Genomic DNA, 23,694 nt, shown 5'->3' on the forward strand with positions numbered 1-23,694 from the left:
CACTTTAAAATGAGCATTTCTAATACTTCTTGACTTGAGATTATGTTTTTGATTCGGTTTGTTCCCGTTTGTCAGCAGGATTACGGACAAACGACTGGCCCGATTGTCATTAAACTTGGTGGAAGGGTGTATTGTGGCCATGGAAGGACACACTCAATTTTAGAGCTTATCCCAAACACAGGGCGAATACACATAATATTTGTCACCTTTGGTAACATTGCAGAATAGGGCATATGGCCTTGGCGGAGTTCTGTGCTCTCGGAGTTCCCTCCTAGTTTCCATAGTTTTCAGTTAAGAACAGTTTTTAGACAGTACCTCATCTAAAAACAAGGCTTAGTGGGCAGGGCTTTACCCGCTATTTGGAAAGGTTTATTTTCCTTCAAGCTTTAACTCAATCCACCTCGTCTAATTATACAGTAAGTGTGCAGGGAAAAGGGAGCTACAGTATAATTTCATAGGCATCAATTATACACTACTAACTTTATGAAAACAAAATATATAATTGCTGAAATTTTACTGTCAAACGATGAAAGAACTGCGTTTGATCCCAGTTAAGAATTTAGCTACGGCTCATCCAATAATTTCAGTCATGTGCCCACTATAGACTGAAAGTAAACATGCTGGTATTTTCACTGACAATAGAAGAAAGGGGAAGCCGGCTCAAAGACAAGCTAATTACTTCCTACCTTCTCCACCTCTGACTTGGTGGCGTTGATGTCATTATCTAACCGATCGTAGGTAATCTGGGATTTCTCGGCTTCTTTACACTCTCTCTCAAACTTCCTTTTACTCTGAAAGACACAAAAGACAGAAAAGAGGGCACAATGTTAATAAAATCATCAAGAAACACAAAGAATACAGGGTATAACATTATATGTATCATTATAAAAAGCCAAAGAGGGAGATGAATCAGGAAGAGAGAGATAGTTTACTTCCTGCCAGCCCATCTGGGTCACATTAGTAGTGAAGAAAACACAGTGAATAGCTGAGACATTACAGTCCAGTCACCAAGTAGTCACTATTAAAGTCACGCAGACCACACAATGAAACACTCCACATCACATGTGCCAGAACAAAGTAATTCAACTAAGAGGCTACTGGCCGACAAATTTAACTGGGCATGTCCTATTACAATTTTAATTCAACAAGCAGCAATTCGCTTTTCAGCTCTCATGGAATTGTGGTGGTTAATTACATATGGTCTAATGAGCAGACTGTTTTTAAAATAACGGAGTAAATGCAATTATGTGACCTCATGGGTGAACAAACAAAATCTCTTTCTGGAGGATTTTAGAAGCCAAATAGAAGATTGTAGAGGCCCATGGGCCTTGGCTTCATATTGATTTGGGAGAGACTGGTGTACACACTACCGTCTCTGTGTGTTTGCATTTGTGTGTGCGTGTATGTGTGCGCATGTGTGTGTGCGTGTTTCCTGGTCCTGGCACCTGTCTTTGGTCCCCACTGAAACGGTCCATTTTCATACTGCACTTTGTATTAATTTGAACCAAACAGTACGGAGGAGCAGAAAACACCATTTTGATATGAAAGCATATTCAAGTATGAACAAATGTCATATTTGGATCTTCCTGAAACAATAGCATGAGTGGAATCAGTGGATCCCCATTTGTCCTACAGTTACCTTTATTAGCATTTATTGCATTCTTTGTGCAAACAAATAGGAGATGAGTAAAGAGAATATCTACACTAAACACTGTGGCCTCTCCTCACTTACGTTGTCCATCTGTTTCCAGCATTGATCCAAATGCTGCTGAGCCTTCCTGCCCTCCTGTAGATGCTGCTCAGATACACACACACACAAATAAATAGTGTATATAAAAACACGTTCATATACACATAAACAAAATGACTGGACTTGTTTACACAATTACAATCCACTGGAAAGAGACCACGGACACAGATTTAGAGCTAAAAAGAAAAGCTTGTAAGCAGACCTTCAGTTGGGGACCTTTTGACCATATCCTATTTCCAAGGTCAGGAATTAGAATATATATGTAGCATATAAATGTAGCATATATATGTCTGTTTAATTTGTTGCTGTGGTTAAGACATTGATACCTCTCATTTTGTACCCCTTGTCTTTATAGTTGTAAGACATCATTGTGACACACAGAAAGAAGTAGGACTGAAAACAACAGCTTGTACATCGTGCCTTACAATGTGATATGTCATGCTCGACAAGAAGAGGGCGCTGTTCTTCTAAAGCCCATTGATCTCAGATGTTCAGAGCTTATGGCATCAGCAGATGGTGGAAGTAAAAAAACAGATGGTTGACATCACGTCCAACAATATTTATCCTCTCGAGTGAAGCCAAACTGAAAATAAATGCACACGAGGCGACACACAGGATACAAAGGGCAAACGGCAACATCCGTTTCATGACAGGAAGCGACAGGGTTTTCCCGGAACGTCGGTCTGAATTATCAATAGACGCACTGTGAAATGTGTCGCTCGTATTCAATAATACCCAGAGGGCAGTGGGGCATGAAACTCGGTAGTGTACTCACGTGCTTTCTCTCAGCTTTGATGTCTTGGCTGTACCTCATCAGCTCTCCGTACACCTTGTGAGCCATCTCCTCCGCCACCACCTCCCTCTGGCCAGCATAGTCGTTGAGCTCATTCAGTACGGAGTAGAAGGACAGACATGATGTGAACCTGCACGCATGTGAACATGTGGTTATCGAGGCGCGCCGCAAACACGCTTCCTTTCTGGCTCGCACGTGCATCTGCAGTCATACAGAGTTCATTAAGAGCCTAAGTGACACGCTAATATCTACAGGGTAATATTGGGAGGGATGATGTGTAGTGCGTGCGCATTCTGTCGTGGGATATCTCATATTATTGCATGAATGCCCTGCATTATTTTAATTTAACATGTTCTATTGCAAAGATTACTTTTCGACTTCTTTCCCTAGAAATATGATTCAGAAATGAGTAGACCTTTGTAAGGACCTTACATTTCTGTGTAGAAACAGTAATGATTGTGACTTAAAATAAATATCTACAAACAGGGATTAATTCCATCCACTGTAATGCAAACTCGGTCGTTTTACTTCCTGTGGCCCACGAGATATCTTTACAAAGTTGTAAAGATATTGTGACACATCTACCAAGAACAGTAGTCAGAAAACACATGTAACACTGTTTCTCTACTTAGGGAAAACATTTGAGTGTTATCTGCATAAAGTGTGAAAGAGTGTTTTTCAACAGTCACATGGCACACCTGTTTCAGTGAGGATGAAGGGTGAGTGGGCGTACCCATTTTTATTATGTAGAGCACTGGTGTCAAATGACCAATTAAACCGTTTGTATATTTGCAGTCAGATCAAATTAATGGAAAGCACTTCCAGTGTGCAGACCTCCACGAGTAAATAAAAGCAGAAAGACTGGAAGATAGAAACAATCATCCAATTTTACTCACCTGGGCTCCTCTTCTTTAGAGCGCTTAGGACAGTATTTCTTCACCAAGTTCCTGATGAGAGAGAGAGAGAGAGAAGCAGACAGAGGTTAAAAATACTGTCTGATATTTTAAGCCTGGTGGTAAGTCAGACACTCACACACACACACACACGATCTCAGTGTTTTATTAAAGATGAATCAAAGATTTGAACATCAAAGCTTCTGCCTGATCATTCCCTCAGGCTCTGACAATACAGACTACAGTACAGCAGCGAGTTAATGATTTAACTAGAGAGTAGAGGCTTCTATGAGTGTGTGTGTGTGTGTGTGTGTGTGTGTGTTTTCAACAACAAAAAAGGAGCCTTCTTGCCGAATTCCTTGTCTGAACTGCATGTACTGTAAAAACATGCATACGTCAACATACAGCTCCATCTTTGATCATTCTTCAGACCTGCAGAAGCAGCACAGCGTGTGTGTGTGTGTGTGTGTGTGTGTGTGTGTGTGTGTGTGTGTGTGTGTGTATGTATTACATATTCTGAAGGGATTCCACCTCTTTGAAAGCAAACCACTGGGACTCTACTGTTTTTTAATGAGGGTTATTGTGTTGCAACGTTGGGATTTAAAACCAGTAAATTAAATATATCACCACAACACGATTGCCTTCATGTGTGTGTGTGTGTGTGTGTGTGTGTGTGTGTGTGTGTGTACCGTAGCTGCTTGGCGTAGTTTTGCTCGATGTCCAGCCTCTCCTTGACGAACTTTGCGTAGCGCTCAAGAAAGTCGATCCCCCATTGAGTGTGTTTGTCCAGATTATCAAACTGGTCCTGAAGAAGAGAGAGAGAGGAAGAAGGCAAAGGGGATAGAGAGAGAGAGAGAGGGAATGATTTGTAATTGTGATTAATACCTCTGGATTGGCAACGTGCACATAAAATACACATTTGAAAGGATTCAGCAGATAAAGAAAATGAATGAATAAAAAGTAAAATGGAAAACTATCTTTCCGACGAGAGGTTAGAATGCAGGGTGACATGACTCAGGAGTCTGTCTGCCTGAATGTAAGCCTGTTATTATTCAAACAAATACAACTCACATGTCCTCCTGCCAATGACTCAGCAGACACACACAAACCAGGAAATACGAGACAGCTGACCTCCTTGTTTGTGAAGTTATCATCTTATTCAATTACTACAGACAGCATGGAGGCTTTTAAGCAGCCAAGCAGCTTTATAAAGAGTGTGTAGGATACAGTAGTTGATTTGGTCCAACAATTTAATTTGGCAGGACTCCAATTCCTTAATTTCCACCTAAATCAAGTGGACGATTTGTGCCAAATTTGAAATGTTCGCTCAAGGTGTTTGAGATGGAGTGATGTGCATAATGCCTCCGGCCACAGCTGTCGTAGAAACATCGGTCCGATTGGTCTGATGGGTCAGTGCACAATGAAACCCAACAGCCCCTCTTCCAACAAGAAAGTGCCTCAATGTCGAGCTGAATGAATGACGTGAAACACATTTGCAATTCATTTGGATTTTCCGTCTGATATTTTCCTGTGTTTGTGCAGCCACTGTGCATTGAGGTCCACCCGAAGTGATTCCTTGAAGCTTGTAACTCGGGGGTCTTATTTCCACTGGGATGGGGTCTTATTTCCACTGGGATCTGGAGGAGAACATTCAACTAAACAAGAGAACGCCAGCAGTCAACAAAAAGAAGCCATTGGACAAAGAAAAAGAAATAGGACAAAATAACCACAGAGACCAAACAAAAGGACCCCAGCATGTTCAAACAAACCAGTGGTGGCGTGAAACATGGACTGGTGGAGTAAACAGCACCCACTGGTCTCTGCGAGGCCCAATGCAACTTTTCATTAGTGATAAATTAATAAAAAGATCAGAGTGGTGCAAACAAAGCTGCCAATCTCAAGCCTATTTTGTAGTTCAATCACAAAGATGTAGCCGTAATGCAGCCACGATGTGAAACAGGGACCAAGAACGGCAGGATGTTGCACTGAAACATCTCTGGATGCCTGTTTTCAGTTCGGCCGTTATCATCTGCCTGCTGCCTCTCCTCCTCCTTTTAGCCAGTGTGTCTGTCTGCTTGCATCAGCCCGTGTGACGGGGTCTATGAATAAGTAATGGTTAATGAGCTCATGCTGTAGTTTGTGGCAGGCTGAGAGCAGACCGGCTCACCGGGGAAATGACAACATCTCTGTGCTGCGGCTCAATGTCTGTCGGCTCGATGGGAGAAGAAGCGGGGGGATGAAAAATGAGGAGGATGGTTTCCACTCAGCCAGCTGAATCTGGGAGTTACAAGCTGGCCTGCACTCAGTCACCCACGCTGCTGCTGCAGCACCTGCACAGAAATGGATCCGGTCTCTTCAGAGTCCACCGCCGTCTTTTATTCTCTGACATTCAGGCCGTTCACTCTTTGTAAGCCTGGTGCCGATATTTTGGTAATTCTAGTTTTTGACAAATATTCTTGTGACTTCACACTTCTTGTGTCACTGTGACTAAAGATGAACTCTGGCTTTGTCCACTGCAGCAACCAAAAAGATTAAAAATTAAAATGTAAAAAAAATAACTTAGCTAATCGCTTGGTTCACTTGGCTGTTCATTGACCAGAGCAGATAGACAAATAAGAGGTTCAAACCCAGGTACAACAAACACTGACAGAGTTGACCGTTAATGACAAATAAATGTCTGGTTGTGTACATTAAAGTCATTCAAGTCCTACAAGTCACTGAATTACCGCAATTAATTAACATTGTATAATACATATTGATTTATCAACTAAATGTTTTTCATTGGGATCATTTTCGCTAGATAGCTAGAGTGATGCAACTGTACAAATGCCCTGCTTAGTACGTATATTGGACTCTGAATGAATAAATAAATGTAAGGGCTCCTTACCACAAACACATTATCTGAGTTAAGAGCAGCAGCCGAGTATCAGTTGGGCTTTCATTTTGGCTATCATAATTACACTGTGCAATGTTTATGTGGGCACACGCCTAATTGGACACATGCCACGATAATTGGTGGACAATCATTTTTGTTTCCTTTCCAGATTCAATCGCCACAAATGGGTCACAGCTCTACTTCTGCTGCGTTTCCCACCGACAAAGGCCCTGCTCTGCTTTAATGAGCTTCGATCTCAGGGTGGGAGAATAAATTAGTCATTTAGCTTCCAGACGAGGAGAGCTCGACGCCCCTTGTGTGTAGATCCCACACAGTCCATGCACACCCTGTTAACCAATCAGGAGGCTAGACGGGCCCTCCCCAGCCAATCAGAGAGCCAGGCGGCCTGCGTGCATTCCATGGGCGAAGGCAGGTTAATTAGCATAGACAATGTTGCTAGGACAAAAGACTAATTACACACTGTGGCATTCCAGAGCACACACACACACACACACACACACACACACACACACGCATGGCAGAGACGGGTGGGAAATGTCAACTTGTCTGAAACACTGGCATCACTGACGACCCCCGGGCACCGTCTGAACTGTGTGTGTGTGTGTGTGTGTGTGTGTGTGTGGGGGGGGGGGGCGTGCGTGTGTGTGTGTGTGTGTTTACATTTACTGTGTCTATCTGTGTTCCTCTTCCTGGAAAACAACCAAGAAAAAAAAAAGAAGGGCATTCCAGGAATGAGACGGGGGGAGCAGAGGCATTTTGAAAGGGGAGGTAAGAAAAACAAGAGGAAAGTAGGAACAAAATTGGACAGGAGAATGGGCTGGCATCTGGGTGTGATGAACATTACTTTTGGTCTACGTCTGCATAACACTCACGTTTGATTAAATAACAATCCTAAAGTATCACAATGTTTAAGTAACCGGATTTGAATAAATCAGAAACTATAAAGTCACAAACGTTGAGTGTTATTTTTAGTGTTATTCAACCGCAATATTAATATATTAATATTAAACATGTGTGGCAATCATATACACTGCGCTACATAACATATATAATAGCATTGAAATGTTGGATGTTTTGGACTGTTGGATCTGCATCTAATTGAACTGTGAGTAGAGGCCAACGCACTCATAGTTCCATCAAGTGGCATTTCGAGGGAGTGGAATATACTGTAAATATATTTAGTGTGCAGACTCTTACTTACACATCATTTGGATGTGTGAGTGTTGTAAATATATTTTTTTAAATAATAATAATAATAATAATACAGACACACGCACACACACACGCTTTGCCGTTTCGTTGCTGAGATCATCTGGATTTTAATAGACTTGGATTTAGTTGCTAAAAAAGGTTGTTGTGCTGAAAAGTCTCCAATTTCCATCTATGGGCAAAGCAGACAGGAGCACTGGGCCTCTGTCGACTTGGCCTCCCTCACTGCTCTGCAGGCATTAGGAGCTTGACCTGCTTTACAAACTCTGTGCTGAAGGTTGGCTGGTTTTAGCCTGAAGGTTACTGTATTTTTATCCCAGATTCCCCGGAACGCTTCAAACAACGTTGAACAAGTAGACACAAGTCTACGAGAACAAGCTTTCCACTTTTAATCGAGTCGCTCAATTCTTGGTTTGATGAATGCTTAAACTGTAAAGCACTGGCAGCTCCTCCCCTTCCATTACTGCAGTTCCCAGGTGTAAAACAAGTGGCATCATGGGTAAAAGCGCTGCTTTACAATGTGTTAAGAGCAATAACTCATCCTTCACAATGTTTGTGTTTTGATTTGGCTATGTTGAACCTGCAATTAAGGCAGAACAATTTTGAGAAATAACGCTCATTGCAATTGTTTCATGGAAAGACATAATACAATTATTATGGTATAATTTTCTGCGGGTATTTGTACCAAACAACACTGTAGAATACGACGTGTATACATATCTGCAGCACGACAATATATCATTCTAACTAGTATTTACCTTTCACAATCGCCTACTGCGGTTTGAAAAGTCCAGTGGGTTTTATTACGATTTCAATAAAGATTCTGATTAATTGTGTAGCCCTACCCGCAATCCAGTCACAGGCTATTTCACTTATTAGAAGCTTTGTTAAAAAAGGCTCCTAAGTGCTGACAGCCTGTCCTATAACTATTAAACATGACCCATCTTTGTAGCTGTGTTCTGTGTAAGCTACTTACTTCAGTTTTAAAAGAGCTGTTTACACTGTTTTATCTACACCCTGTACACACACACAACAATCAGGCGACACACTTGTTTACATCAGTTCAGTTGAGGTGAATAAATGGGTGTTTCTTTTTTCTTATGCAAGAGCTGGAGCTTGTGTTGATCCCAGTCTGTGTATCGTTGAGATGGAGGATTAACCCAAGCACAGTGCTCTGATTCACACCTCGCTAACAGCTGTGCAGATGTTAAAGACAAAATTCAGGTCAAGCTCCGGTTTGCTTTTCACCCGGACGAATGTGGCGCTAAGAAACTCGATCGGAACGGAAAGACTCGTATTCCTGTAACCTCTCTGGAAAGACGCTCACGGAATGAGAACTCTCAGTTTCTCAAGTGGCTGGACGAGTCAAACGCCCAGGAGGCGATCGAACAGGAACCCGCCGCGCTCATTGTGTGCACGCAAACACAACTCGGGGGGAGGGGGGAAGCATTGAGAAAGACCAGTGCTTTCCTCAAGAAGGAAGGAAAAAGCAACTGCTAATAAATACCTTAAAACACAGACTTTTTCAACACTGAAACCAGATGTTGGCTGAAAATGTCAACAGCGGTCCACTCCATGTTTTCCCTTTTGTGACCGGGCTGAAGCAGGAACATGCTTGCAACATGACACATTTAAAGATGCCGGTCTGTATCTTTAAAGGGGGAACATTGATGTCACTTTGGCCTAGAGCTTTAATGATTTAATGGTCAAATAATTAAGTTATTTCATTAGTTGATTGATGTCCAACAGCTTAATAGCACAGTGACTGATATATAGTTATTAAAAAGCAAAAAAAGGCAAACATGTTCTTACATTTCAGGCTGTGTCTTTTGTCTGACTTCATAATGCCTGAAAACTGAATGCCTTTGGGTTTTGGTCTGTTGGTCAAACAAAACAAGCAATTTGAAGACACAACCTTGAGCTTTAGGACATTGTGACAGGCATTTATTATTATTATTATTATTATCATTATTATTATACTGCTTATCGACAATGTACAGACGAAACCATTAACTGAGAAAGAAAACAATCTCAGCATTTTTTCTTTGACTGATCACCGTTTAAACTAATTGTGAAACAGGTTTCAACAAAGATATTTCTGGCTGCGGTTCCATTTCTGTCGCTTATGGACCATCTTTGAATGGACACAGACAAAACCCATCAGGAGGTGTCTGTGTACCGAGTCGGAGACGGGTCAGTCAAACGTTAACCCGACCCTGCCACAGGGGAACTCTGTTCCACTAAATAAGCACTACAGTGGGCCCATTATCTCTGCAAGTCATCCAGCAAACGTTGCCTAGCGTCATTGCTCTAACCACACACTTATATTTAGTATATAAAACCACGGCGTTGGTTCATAGGTCCAGTTGTACAGGCTGCAGAGAGAGAGAGAGAGAGAGAGAGACACAGGCAGACAGACAGAGTGCACGTGTGTGTCATGTGTTGATAATAAACATGACTGGCTCCATCATCTGACCTCCTTTCCCACAATAAACACTCTGTTGCTACAGCAGAGCAATGTGCCTTTCTTTCACACAAACAGATCTATCAACATTTGTAAATATTTAATGTTTAAAGACAACAATGCTTAATAATTACTATTATGATTATATATATATATATATATATATATATATATATATATTAGCATGTTTACCCTTATTTATATTTATATATTTTATTTATACTTTATTTTGTATGATTATGTGCCTGTGCATCTATGTGCAGTGTGCACATTCTTTCTTTTTCATATGCATAGCAAGAAAATGAAATAAATACAAAATTACTATTATTTTTGCTTCAGCTTCAAACCACCCATTCTCCTTAGTCATTCACCTGCTCCTTTGTATGTGTGAAATTTAGTCAATAGAAATCAGATCTTTTTGCTTGGATTTCATGCCAGCAGTGAAGTTGAGTAAAGAATACAGAAATTCAGGAAACTGTGACATTCCCAATGAGGTCAGAGCTTTTTTTGTGTCAATTGTAGACAACTTAAATTCACCGTCCCAAAACATTGTAAACCATTCAAATGTATAGTGGCAATTTGCATAAAGACACAATTCAAACGATTAGGAACTACATTATTGTATTTGTGTCTAAACGCCTGCTTAAGTTTACAATACGCTAATTACAGCTAGTTTTGGGAAGTGGAACCAGTCATAATTTCCTCTCTAATATCTAAACAGTTTCTCGACAAAAACTACATTTTACAACATTACATTTGAAGACGTAATGAAAGGGTGCAAATACATTGGTTTACTGAATAGAGCTTGAGCACGTTATAAATCAAGTTAACGTTAAAGTTAGCTCCTTGATAAGCTCCAGTGAGCAGCATGCGTGGGCACGAGGTCGGTACATTAAAGGGCTTATTTTGAACTTGCAGTTGTGACAAGCCGAGAGCTGCCGTTTCTATCCAGCTGTCGCACTTCCATATCGGCGAAAACTCCTCGCTCAGTGATTAAATAGTGCCACAAAACATTGGACACAACTTTTTTTTTTAAAGGGACCATGTACAGTTAAAACATAAATGTCACCATTTGATGCACTGTAACAGATTGTAGCTACAGTTAATTTGTATCCGTAGTCACTTGACAGACCATAACAAACATAAAACAGCAGCAAACAGAACAGAATTGTTGTACACGTTTTGCAATTGTCAAATAGATTATCTTACTTGACAGTTTAACACAGAATGCATGAAAAAGAATTGCCTGTGAAGTGCACTTGTATTGTATAGTTGCACGGCAGTGAACAGCTTCCTCATCGGTCCACCAGTACATCCTCTATCTATTGGGGTGTTTTTTTTGCAACTGAAAAAATACATAAATGCATACTAACGTGCACCATCATGAGATTCAAGACGCGATCGAGCATCACATTTGTTCAAATGAGATGGAATGAAGGTGAGAGACGACCATTGCATTGTGTCAGGCCCATGAGGCAGCATTTACCCACAATAAAGACACGTCGTGACAATTATGCATGTTTATTACATCAAGTTCTTCTAGGATTTGCAGACAGCATACATAACTGGTTAGGCAATCCTAATCCATAGACACCCATTCCTAAAACCAATGGTTTGGGTTCAGGCCATTCCCACTATACTGTATTTACTACCCGTCTGTCACACTCACACTCATACACACACACACACACACACACACACACACACACACCCTTCCTGTCTGTGGCTAGCAAGTCAGGTTTCATAGCAACCCGATCCCCTCTATTGTCTTGCTCTGCTTCACAAACACACCTTGATGGACTGGTTAGGCAAGCGAAAAAGAGAGGCGGGCGTAACGGATAGAAACCAATCCAGATACGGTCTTGTCCCACCAAGCACTGGATACAACCCATTTTTAAACAGAGAAACATGTTACTGACACATGCTTTTTGCTCCATGACTGTTTAAACATAACACGTCTTCTCATGTCAGCTGAAATGTGAACTGTTGACACGGTGAAGTTAGGCGGAAACGGTGGCGTCCAACCCTTTCAGTTCTTCAGAGGAGACCATAAGTCACGCTGGTTACGAGGAGCCACTACTCGGTCCGTCTCCTCATTCCCAATAGTCTGCCAACCAACAAATCCACCAACTCAAATGCATATAGCCAGACAAAGTGAAAATATAATAATCCAGACAATCAACTTTGTCTCACCTTGATTTGCCAGTCAGTGAAATCTGAGAGCTGCAAGTCGTCTCAAGTATTACCGTTTATAAGCTGTCAAAATATGTTTGTAGAGTGCTGTTTATGGTAGACAAGTGAGCTAAATCTTAAAGTTCACAGGGTTAACAGGGGAAACACAGTGATTCGCCAACATGTATAACCATCAATAAGCATAATGTAAAGAAAATACCAATAGTTAACATAGTTGGAGTAATTGGATGACTGTCCTCCTGTTGTCTAGTCATGTCTAAGTGAAGCAGCGGTTGGAAACGATATCAAGTCTAGAAAATAGGATTCAGAATAAACTAGAGCAAACAATCAGTTGATTAATTAATTAGTAAATTGACTAAACATTAATAGTCAACAGTTATGATTATCAATTAATATTATAAAAAGTTTCAGCTTAAGTAAGATATGCTTGTTTTCTTTTATGTATCTTGTTGTCTTCTTTGACGGTAAATTAAATATCTTTGAAGATAGCAAGCTGCAATTTGAAGTAATTACATTGAGCTATGGGGACATTTTATAAATCAAACAATAAGTTAAGTGAGAAAATATTTGATTCAATTAATTCATCAATGAATAAATAATGAATAAGTACCCCTTCATTATTCTTGTTTTATATAAAAACGCTGCTAATCCTGTGTTGTAGGTTTTGTTGAACCAGAGCAGAAGATGTCTCAAACATTAATGGTTCATATGGTTGGGAAAGACTGTGAGTAATGACTGCACAAATGACTGCAGCTATGTTAACATAGTTCAATAAAAAGCCGAATATTGTATTTGTAAATTTGACTGTGATCAGAATCCGTCAGCTGGTTCCAGCCCGAGTTTGACCCTCCTCATCTCAACCCTGAACAGGGTCAGCCCTCCGACACTAAAGCGGATTTCCTCGGTCACTATCTGAAATAAAAAATGGTGAAACAGATGAAACGAGTATTTTATGTTGCAGGATGACATCAGAGTCATTTTGCATGCTGTATGCCGTACAGATTGCAAGCCCTCATTTAAATTATTGAATGTTGTTGCTGTTCCCACAGTGTTACATACACACGTACAGAGGCAGTCTCTGAACTAACATCATCATAATACAATTCATCTTCATCTCATTTATTACAAGCTACTTGATTTAAATAAAAAAAGGCTCCTAAATCAGAACTAATTTGTGGTCAAAAGATGACAACGCTGCCACCGAAATGTTTTTGACGTGCCTCTTTGCTGAGGGCGGGGCCAGATAAGCGCTGGAGCCTCCAGGATTCAGGTGTTTTGGATCTAAAGTGAACCCAGACCTAGTTTGTGTTGCTGGAATGGAGCAATGACTGGGTGGCTACAGACACACACACACACACACACACACACAGAAGGCTAATTTCAGCACAATCCGTTTCAGTGCTTGTATAGTATTAACCACAGCGTTTCCTGTGTGTGTGTCCAATATGAAAGAGCAGGATGTGATGATCACTGTATCTGTTCAACAATCCATTGAGCTGTGTCATCAGACCATATGTGCATGCTTACACACACACACACACACACACACACACACACAAACACACACACACAGCTCATTCATCTCAGAGAAATAGGCACAGGGTCCTTGATTTATCTTAGCGCTGACTCAAGTGCACTAATCAGAGCCAGGGTTTGGCATGAGGTACTCTGTGTGTGTGTGTGTGTGTGTGTGTGTACCCTGACACATCTTCCTCACAGTGTTCATGCTGGTTATTGCGGTTGACTGTAGGCTATGACACTTGGTTTGGGTGCTGACCGCTGGCACTATTTTCATGCAATGAACACATCGCATCAGTTTTAGTCCATTCAGCACTGACAAATCGCAAAACTATCATTTATGTGACCAACATATCCTGTTCTTGCATCCTTATTAGGGACTAACCATCAACAGCACTGGTTAGGTCAAACTAATTCATTTAAATTCTTATAGACACTGGGTGTATTCCAGACAAATCACACTACTGTATCAGTACACAAGACCCGAGCCGGACTGAGATGTGATGGATAAAAAGGAACAGTTTGACATTTTAGGAAACATGCTTATTTCCTTTCTGCCAAAGGGTTAGATTAGACTTCTGTCTGCTAAATATGAAGGTCAGCCAGCAAGCAGTCTGTTAGCTCAGCATGAAGACTGGAAACAGGGGGAAACGGCCACATACAAAAATGACAAGTTTTGCTTAATAAACAAAGTAGATATAATGCGAAGTGAGCTTCAGAGGTCAGACAGTTTCTGTTATCTTTTGGATACAACCGCAAGAAGAGCCGTGTCTGGACTTATGTGACAGGGGTATCAATCTTCAAACTATTAATTTGACATTATAATAAATACACGTTAAGATACAGTAGGTTTTCAATAGATGGCAGCTTAAAAATGACGATATTCCATACACAATTAGTTTTAAATTGGTCTGTATATTGCCAAAATATATTCATCAAAATCGTCAAAAATGGATGTAATATTCCCCACAATGGTCCCTTATATCCAGCTGGAAATTCCTATTTAATAGCTTGCATTAACTCAAAAACTGCCTGCATTCATTGGAAACATCTCCTCAGATCACCCTTTCCCACGGTATAAACAAGCATGCGGATTCACAGAAATGCCCTTTTACTTCCTGCAGGGAGCAGCTGAACGTGACCGACCTTATCATGTGACATGCTGACAGTCGACACGCACAATTTCATTTTCTTCCTCTGTTGGTGCATGTTTAAAAGCAAAAGAACACCACGAACTGGCCAGCAGTGTACTTCGCTGTTAATGTGTATCATGAGTGTTAACCATTAACTCCATATCATATGACAAATATACGATAGGCAGTCAGAACATTGGTGTAGTACAATTAGCGCTGCTGCAGTCATCAGCTGAACTACTTTCCCACTGCATGGCACGGCACGGCACGCGGTATTTTTTGTTTTCCATCAGCTAAAGTTGTGGATGGAACCTGGGAGGGATGGGCCGTATTCAAATTCCCATACTGACCACATTGCATTAAGAAAAAACAAAAGATATACAAAACTATTGTCCCAAAAATGATTAAGAGAGAGAAGCACAGATATGGACTGGCCATAGGGCCATTTACACAAGGGCATGCTGGGATCAATAAATCTGCTAAAATCAACAGGCAGTAACTGTCCTCGTCTCCTAAAGTTACCCTTTAGTCCCAACTTGTTATTACAACGCTTACAAATCACTTTGTTCACGTTCTCTGGCTCTCCTTTTGTAACAGTTCAGCTCCACACCTTCATTCTGTTAATAGTTGTTTTCATTATATCCGTTTGTCTATTAACTCTCTTGTCATTTCAGACCCGGTCATTCACACCTGATCATCCCTCATTCCCTTCACCTGGTTCTCACGCCCATCTCACCTGCAACCCATTCCCTCGTTAGTCACTCACTACTTAGGTCCCCTCACTTGTCCTCTGCCAGATTGTCTTGTGTTTTGAGACCAAGTTCTCCAGCGGTCCATAGTCTGTGTCCCTGTTTCTGTCTGTTCTGTTCCTGCTGTTACTCCAGTAAAGGATTATTATTTGCTTACTCTGTTTCGTCCATTGTGCTTGGGTCCCTGGTCTTCGATCCGTGACACCTTTTTAATTTGGTTTAAAACCTAATAATTCGCCAAATAAAAGTATTAGCGTTATTTTTGCTAACGAGAGCATTTAGTTTTTAAAAGAAATGTAATGTTAATTGTGTTCAAAAATCGTGTATCCTATCCCTCAAGCGCCTGTATTAACTGGGTCGTCTAGCAGTGACAGCGCCACATAGCTAGCATGTTGTTACTTTTCAAATTAAATATCCCAATATGTTAGACCAAATACCTTGATATTAATATTAGGACAGCATTGTACAACATTGGTTGCCTGGTGTTTTCACAAAATATCAACACAATGAGATTTTCTATAAATAATCATCAGTAATGTGGATATAATGACTAAGTGGGTAAAGCATAATGAAACAGTCTGATTGGTTCAGAAAATTACAATTCACTGCAACGTAGCCTTTAAAACCAGGAAAAGACAACACTGATGCCATATTACCATATCCAAATTCTAAGAAGATGTCTATATATTGATATAATATAAATATGTGCCAGACCTACACTGAGGGGGTACTATCTGCAGTGGAAACAAAAATCTAAAAATGGACGTTATACCAGGTCACGTCTAGTGAACCATTACACAGTGTTTGAGTCAAGACTGTCTGGGACCGGGTTAAAAGGGCCAAGTAGTACTCTTCTGGGGGTCACTGCTCCATCCAAGGGGGGTCAATGACAAATACTGTATACATCCCATAATATGTTACTGAAGTTGGATGTATCAAGCATTGGAGGCAAACCAACGCTCAGGTTGTCAGGAAATAGACCGTGAATAAGGATAACAAATCCTTTACGCATCCATCTCCATTTTTCTTCTTCTTCTTTGGGTTTCTGATAAACAAACCAACTCAGCAGTCGGCCTCCTGCTCAGCGTGGTAACATCCTTTCTTCTGCACTTTGACTACCTGACATATTATGGTCGGGGTACTCATGGAAACCAGGGGGTACAATGTGTACTTCATGGGCAGGTTACCTAGGGAACCAGAGACATTCCACACTGAGCAGCTAATCTGTGTGTGTGTGTGTGTGTGTGTGTGTGTGTGTGTGTGTGTGTGTGTGTGTGTGTGTGTGAGTGTGTGTGTGCGTGTGCAAATGAGCAGCACAGAACAGCTTTATTGGGCTCTGAAACTTCATCGGCCAAATAAACAGCCTGGGAACCCTCTTCTGGAGCGAGAATTAACATTGTTTCCTCGTCTGCAGACAGGCTGTATGTCAGACAGGGAGGGAGACGGAGTGGAGAAGGGGTGGGTCTGTCCTAGTTACGCTTATCCCATGTGTATACATCCTTTCGCACATGACGGTATGGTATGTGCCTTGTGGTGAATTACTGCAAAAAGCCAGTGTGTCCCATACACGTACATGACTTATCAGCCACAACAGCAGAAACATACATCACAAATATTATCTGCAGGCTGATAAGGTCACATCGTAAAGTTCAAACTTTTGCACACAATGCCAACTGCTACGTCAGCACATAGGGGCTGGAGACCAACAAGAAACCTTGAGATGGTTCCTGGAAGTCCATATAGTCAAAAGACGAGACCTTTAAGAATTATAGTTTTCGTTTGTATGGTTTTGATGAAGAAGGGAATTCAGGGTAAAACTGAGCTAGCGCGAAAACTAAAAACGAATGCTGGATAGACTTCAAATGTATAAACAATCATTTTGATCATTTCATCATCGTCAGCTATGAATCAGAAAGGCCATACATGAGCTGGTTCCAGCTACCATGAGTATGACCTACTTTGACCAAAAGACCAGATGGGAAATAAACAAAAGAAACAGACAAAATAGAAAGGTCCACACAAAGATAGTAAGTGAACAGTGATATCAATAACTAACTTTAACCCTGATTAAAGAGGGGTTCTACATGATTCATTTAGGGGACTTCATGTTTTTGCTAAGAATTCAATTTCAGATATTTTTTTGCAATATTATAGGGTCACAGGTAAGACAGCGGGAATAAATAATCATAATTTAATTGGGCTAAAACATGAGGCTTCATTAACTTAACTACATTATCATATATATATATATATATATATATATATATATATATATATATATATAAAAGCAGTCTGTCATGCCTCGTGCCTCATGCCAGGTTCCCCCTGGGAGAAAACCTTTTCAAAACAGCAGCTCCACCTCACTTAAGTCTATTTAAGGGTCTGTGAAATAAACCCCTTTTAAAACACATCTTCCATCTTGGCCTGTGGGGGAACCTTATCCAAAGGTTTCTGTGCTGGAGAATTCTGCCCGACCCCAACAGAGAAGAGGCGGGGTTTGTAGAGGGGGTTGATGAGGAGGAGGAGGAGGATGAAGAGTGTCGGTGTAAGGATGGAGAGGAGGGGAGAGGTGCGGTTAAATCTAAAATGAGATAAGGAAAAGCTAATGGTTTATTGTCACATGGCAAACACACACCCGCTGGTCATTATTCAATTGAAAGCACACACACACACACACACACACACACGCACATGCACGTGCACAAAAAGGGAACAAAAAGGTGGTCGATTCATTCAAGCTTGATTTATTCACCGTGCACTAACATTGGTAGCTAAGGAAAGCAATTGTGCTATAGAGGCCGAGAACCAGATCACTAAACATGGAAGTGAACCGACAATCAGGGCACCGTGCTGCACAACATTGTCTTCTAGGGTCAGACTCTTGTTTTTGTCTTGGAGCCTAGATGTCACTCAGCTTTTGGTGTGAACGCAGCATTAGGCTACTTCTGAAGTGTTGCCGTGGGTTGAATTTGTGTGTACGCTAATTATTGGGTAGACCTCATTTGCATTGAAAAATACAAAGCAAAATGTGTTTTCATGCATTTTATTTATGATTATATACTTTTTCTAATCACATTTCTGGAACGAGATTAAATAACTGTTTAGGGGAAACTGCAAAAGCGCTGGCTCAGTTCACATTTATGGTGTTCCTTTGTGGATATTACAAAACATTTGGCAATGATAGCATTGCTGTTGGACTTTAAAAGCAGTGCATATGGTTTAGTTCCAGTTTCGGGCTGGTTGTGTCGCACAGAGCTGGCCACCCTGAGCAGATAGCATCAGTGCAGCTGATGTGTTTAGTACACAGCAGGACCCAAAGGACAGCTGGTGGACATCTCGCTTGACAAAGTACTGCAGGTTCTGCGACGGGGTCCACAGCCGTGACAAGAAACGTTGGTCTCACCGTGGTTTTAGTCAACCGGTGAGAAAAATCATCATTTAAGTCGGAATGCTAATATAGTTTATTATTTTCATTGTTATCAGCCATGAATGTGAAAAATGCCATCAAAGATTCCAAATGATAAAGATTCGTTCTATGGATATTTTGTGATCTCGAATATTCTTCTGGGAAATCTACTGGGGTATTGTTGATGTCAACAATTTAAATTTCTGTGGCTAATGAAGTGAATTAAATACTTAAAGAATATATAATATTGATGAAACAAACTGAAAATACAATATTGCCAGCAGAGGTTCTGCTCATTGACTTGCTATATCCTTTAATATGATTAAAGGATATAGATAGCATAGGATAAACAGTATGGCAATAATCAATATAATGGTGACTGCCCAACATTATTTAAAATATCTTTCAAACTACTCGGTGTCACAGTTAATAAAGAGGTCTAACAAAAGGGAATCAGTATAAAGTCAGTATTACATGTAACACACACAGACCTTAGAGAGGCTTAGTGTAATGACTGGGTCGGAAATGTTCACCAGAAAAATTCCCCCCATCTTCCAATTTTCCACTCGTCCTAAAGCCTGCATTTTTATCCGCTGGCTAATAAAGTAGCTGACTAATAAACAGTCGACAGAGCGACTCCTGGAAGACAGCAAACGGTGAACGTAGCTGCAACTCTGACCAAAGTCCTGCATCTAAACGGTTCGTGAATCTGAAACGTCTGGAACGTTTTCTGTCTCCGGTGATTCAGTGTTTACTTCCTGGAAAGAAATGAGGATGAATATGGACGGTGCAACCAAAGTTGAAAATTAGAAACAATAATATGTTATCTTTACGACTGGTATGAGGAAACACAATGACACAAAAGTGTATGCAACACCCATCTGCCACAAGTCAGATATCCAAGAATACACCAGACTTCATTCACTACCTTTCTCTTGACTCGAAGGAGAGAAAAAAAGTAACCCTGCAGGTACAAAACTGAGGCCACATACTAATCCTAGAGTTTAAAACACCAACAATAAGCCCTGTGTGGAACGGCGGTCACCAAGCCAGGTCATGTAGCAAGTGTGGACAGAAAACGGGTTCATCCAGGGTCACTGCATTGGTCTGATGTGATGGTGTGTGAATCTGAGAAGAGCTTGAGCTGGCTGGGTGGATACAGCTGTGACTGCATGCAGAGGGGAGACATGGAAGGATGAGAGGCGGGAAGAGAGGGAGGGGGAGCAGAGGAAAGGTGGGGACCGATTCGGAAGAGGAAGAAGGCAGCTGTGTCCGTGTGTCTTAGCATCACATAGAATTAAATAATAGAATTCATAAGAGTATTCGTAAGAGTTAATTTCTTACTTGTCACTGCCTTCCTTTGTGTGTCCATTTGTCTGCTGTGATATTTTTGAGATTCCGATTACATTTTTGAGAATGCATCTCACCATTACACATGACAAAAAGTATATTTGCTACAATGCCTTGAGAAAGCAAAATTATGGATTGATTACTCATTTCTAAGCTCTACTATTGTACTACTTCCCTGCACAATGCCAAAGGTGTTTTCAGTTTTTCTGAGAAGTCTTGTTTGAAGTTGAGTAACCAAACTTTATTTAGTACTAAGAATGATAAATGTGTAATCTACACAGCCAACATGAGAGTGGAGGAGATGTCAATCACGGAAAGTCTGTACGTGCCACATAATACTGGAGAGAGGTCTACGCGGGCATTCAGAAAGAACCCAATCAGGCGTTTCAGTCATTAAATAGAATATGTTTCAATGAAATGAGATCATCAGTAGGGAAAAGACGCAAAATGACAGTTGAGTTGGTACAATAGTTTCTGCTGCCGTTTTGCACCTATTGCTCATGTTTGGATAAGTTTATACTGCGTGAACCCATTTTGCTCGACTCTGACCATTCGTGATGTATCCTGTTTCTCCAGCGGGATCATTAAATGCTTGGTCCGTCACCAAGTCACCTCCTCCCACGTATGAAAATATCTCCCTTCTCTGCCATCATTGAACGCCCTCCCTCCGTTCCTCTTTGTGGGCTTTCTTCTCCGCTCTCTCACACCTCCTTCCTCCCTCTCCATCCTCATCTTCCTCCCCGTCTCGCGGAGACGTGCGTTTGCACAATTTTGTTAATTAAGAGAGACATCCACCCTCACACGTGGGACATATCCAAAGTATCGTGGACTTCAGCAATTATTGTCACACTTTCAGAACTGGAAAAACATGTCTTCTTACTCATACCTTTATCATCTGATCAAAACAAATGTATGGTCAGACCATTGGGCAAAGACTGAATAACCACAGGAATAAGACACTATCCACCCTGTGAACGTCAGACCAAAACCAGTAACACCATCAACCGGCCAGACGTCAACATCATCGACCAGTTAGAGTTACTGGGGAGCCGTAAAACGTTTTAGGAGGTAAAACAGTCGAGACGCACAAATACTGAAGAATCAATTAACAGTATTCAAAGTATTTCAAATGTCATAACATTTTTCGACTATACCTTGAATAGGGAAGGTAGAGCCGTAGTAGCACTCTAGTAGCACTTAAATGTCCCTTACCGATAGCACTTTGTTGTTTAGCACTTTAGTAGCACTTAAATGGCACGTACGGATAGTACTCTGTAGTTTACCGTTATTGAAGAAATTGTACTTGCTTGATTCTTGTTGTTCTGAGTTGGACTCATGGTTTAATGCACTTATTGTAAGTCGCTTTGGATAAAAGCGTCAGCTAAATGACATGTAATGTAATGTAATGTAATGTAATAAAATATTGGAACAATTTATTTTACAAAGCTCAAGTTTACATTTTTTACTTTCTTGTTTAGTCTCCCCAACTGTCCGAAACTCCAAATGATTTAGAAAACTGAGAAAATAAACCAATTCTCACGTTTGAGAATCTGAAATCCAAGAGAATGTTTGAGGTGTTTGCTTGATAAATTACTTAAACTAGTAATAGATTACTCTTATTTTCACCAGTTGATTTTCTGTTGATCAACTAATCAATGAATCATTTAGTCTAAGAACAAGGGTTTATTGCCAGCCCACTACTGACCTCAGGAAACGTAATTGAACACACACAAGAAGATCAATTTGATATTTGTGTGGCAAAAAGGACACATGCGCAAATATATCTTTAAAATTAAATATTGCCTCATCCAAATCCGAGACGGTAGTCTTATAATGCAAGACAACACAATGTGAAAGTAGCAGAGATGCTCCCCTACGGGTCAGTAAGACCTTGATATATTGTATGCTAGGATCTATAAATATCACACGCGAGAGTGGGGATATCGAACACCCTTGTCTGAGTCCGATGGCCACCTGATGCCAAGAATGCAAACAATCCCCTTATCCAAGTATCAAATGATTCCCACATAACCCACTCTCCAAATAACACCTCCCATAGGACACCTGAGGGAACACAGAAAGAAGGCTTTACAAAATCCCCACAACACATGAAGGGAAGAAAAGCAAACACTTGTGACCCCTTAAGCTCCAAGAGCGTTAAAGAAAACCTGCTCACTGCTCTGAATCTGAGTTTCCACAATTGGTCTAAAGTCCCCTCTGCATTTAACAGCTCACAGATTTCAAAGTAAAAGCAAGAGTCTAGCCAGCCGTTCAAAGCCTGTCCTCTTTCCTCTACCTCGCAACCCTTTATCCCCGACCCTCGTCTTTCAGTTTGGCCGATCAGTAGAGACGACTGCCCGTCAGCCTCTTGTGCTTCAGTCAGACATGGCTGCTCCAATCTGCTGGCCCCTGGCTCACCTCAACCAGACAGACCGAAGCACAGCGTGGCAGCATCCTGGCACTCAGCGCACGCACACACACACACACACACACACACACACGCAGCTTTAATTCAGACCAACACTTCCTACTTTATGCGTGTGTCTCGGTGGACAGGAAGCCAGCGCATTAATAGGATGTTCCTCGCTTGCTTTGTGATGTCTCACAAGACATGGGTTAGAACCAAAACGCAGAGAAAAAGCAAAAGGCATGAAGCTTCATTGGATATACTAATGCTGCCTTGAGAGGTGCTCGTTTAGAGAATTAGTCAATTTACAGAAGATCAACCAAAAGCAATTTTTAATAATGGGAGTAATCGTTTCGTTATTTTCTCAAGCAAAAGGAATGCTAAAAAAAAAAAAAAAAAGAACTGGTTCTAGATTCTCATATGTGAATAATGGCGGATTTTCTTTATCCTATATGACAGTTAATTAAATATTGGTTTGTTGGATTGTGGCTCCAATAAGACAAATGTAAAAGACATTCAAACTGATGGTGGCTGACTCATTGTAGCACATATGTGACACAAGCAATCACCTAAATAGTGAATGATACTTGGCCGACAACTGCCAATAATGTCACATGTAATGTCAGACAGCCAGGCACCTCCTATTTAAGAAGTGAAACAGTCAAATATGTACAATGTCTGACATTAGATAGTCAGTCATCTGTAAAACACAACAGCCAATCAACAGCTTTACATGACATCGTGGTGACAATAATCCGTAATCTCACATCAAGCAGCCAATCATGTGTAATCTGACAACAGACAGCCAACACATTAATCTCATCAGTGGATTGAGGGGATTATGACGGCCCATCAGCAAGTATCCCCAGTCAGCGCATCATAGTGTGCTTTGCTGTAGCACTGGCGAAAAGACGATGCAGGTTTGACAGATTG

At 40.9% G+C, this 23,694-nt stretch overlaps 1 protein-coding gene across 5 annotated transcripts in view; it reads right to left on the bottom strand.

Moving 5' to 3' along the window:
* The window catches only part of fnbp1l (formin binding protein 1-like), a 39,666-nt gene that overhangs the window by 12,223 nt on the left and 3,749 nt on the right, over positions 1 to 23,694 (bottom strand). For 4 of the 5 annotated variants that reach the window (XM_034530619.1, XM_034530620.1, XM_034530616.1 and 1 more), the window contains 5 exons: positions 4,126 to 4,241; positions 3,440 to 3,490; positions 2,526 to 2,673; positions 1,733 to 1,795; positions 687 to 791 (listed from right to left, as the gene is read on the bottom strand). In XM_034530619.1, coding sequence (XP_034386510.1) covers positions 687 to 791; positions 1,733 to 1,795; positions 2,526 to 2,673; positions 3,440 to 3,490; positions 4,126 to 4,241 — 483 coding nt within the window. The remainder of the gene's footprint in view (positions 1 to 686; positions 792 to 1,732; positions 1,796 to 2,525; positions 2,674 to 3,439; positions 3,491 to 4,125; positions 4,242 to 23,694) is intronic. The other variant, XM_034530617.1, reaches the window with a different exon arrangement.

Source organism: Cyclopterus lumpus, chromosome 4 (assembly GCF_009769545.1).
Source record: "Cyclopterus lumpus isolate fCycLum1 chromosome 4, fCycLum1.pri, whole genome shotgun sequence".
Taxonomy (NCBI): Eukaryota; Metazoa; Chordata; class Actinopteri; order Perciformes; family Cyclopteridae; genus Cyclopterus; species Cyclopterus lumpus.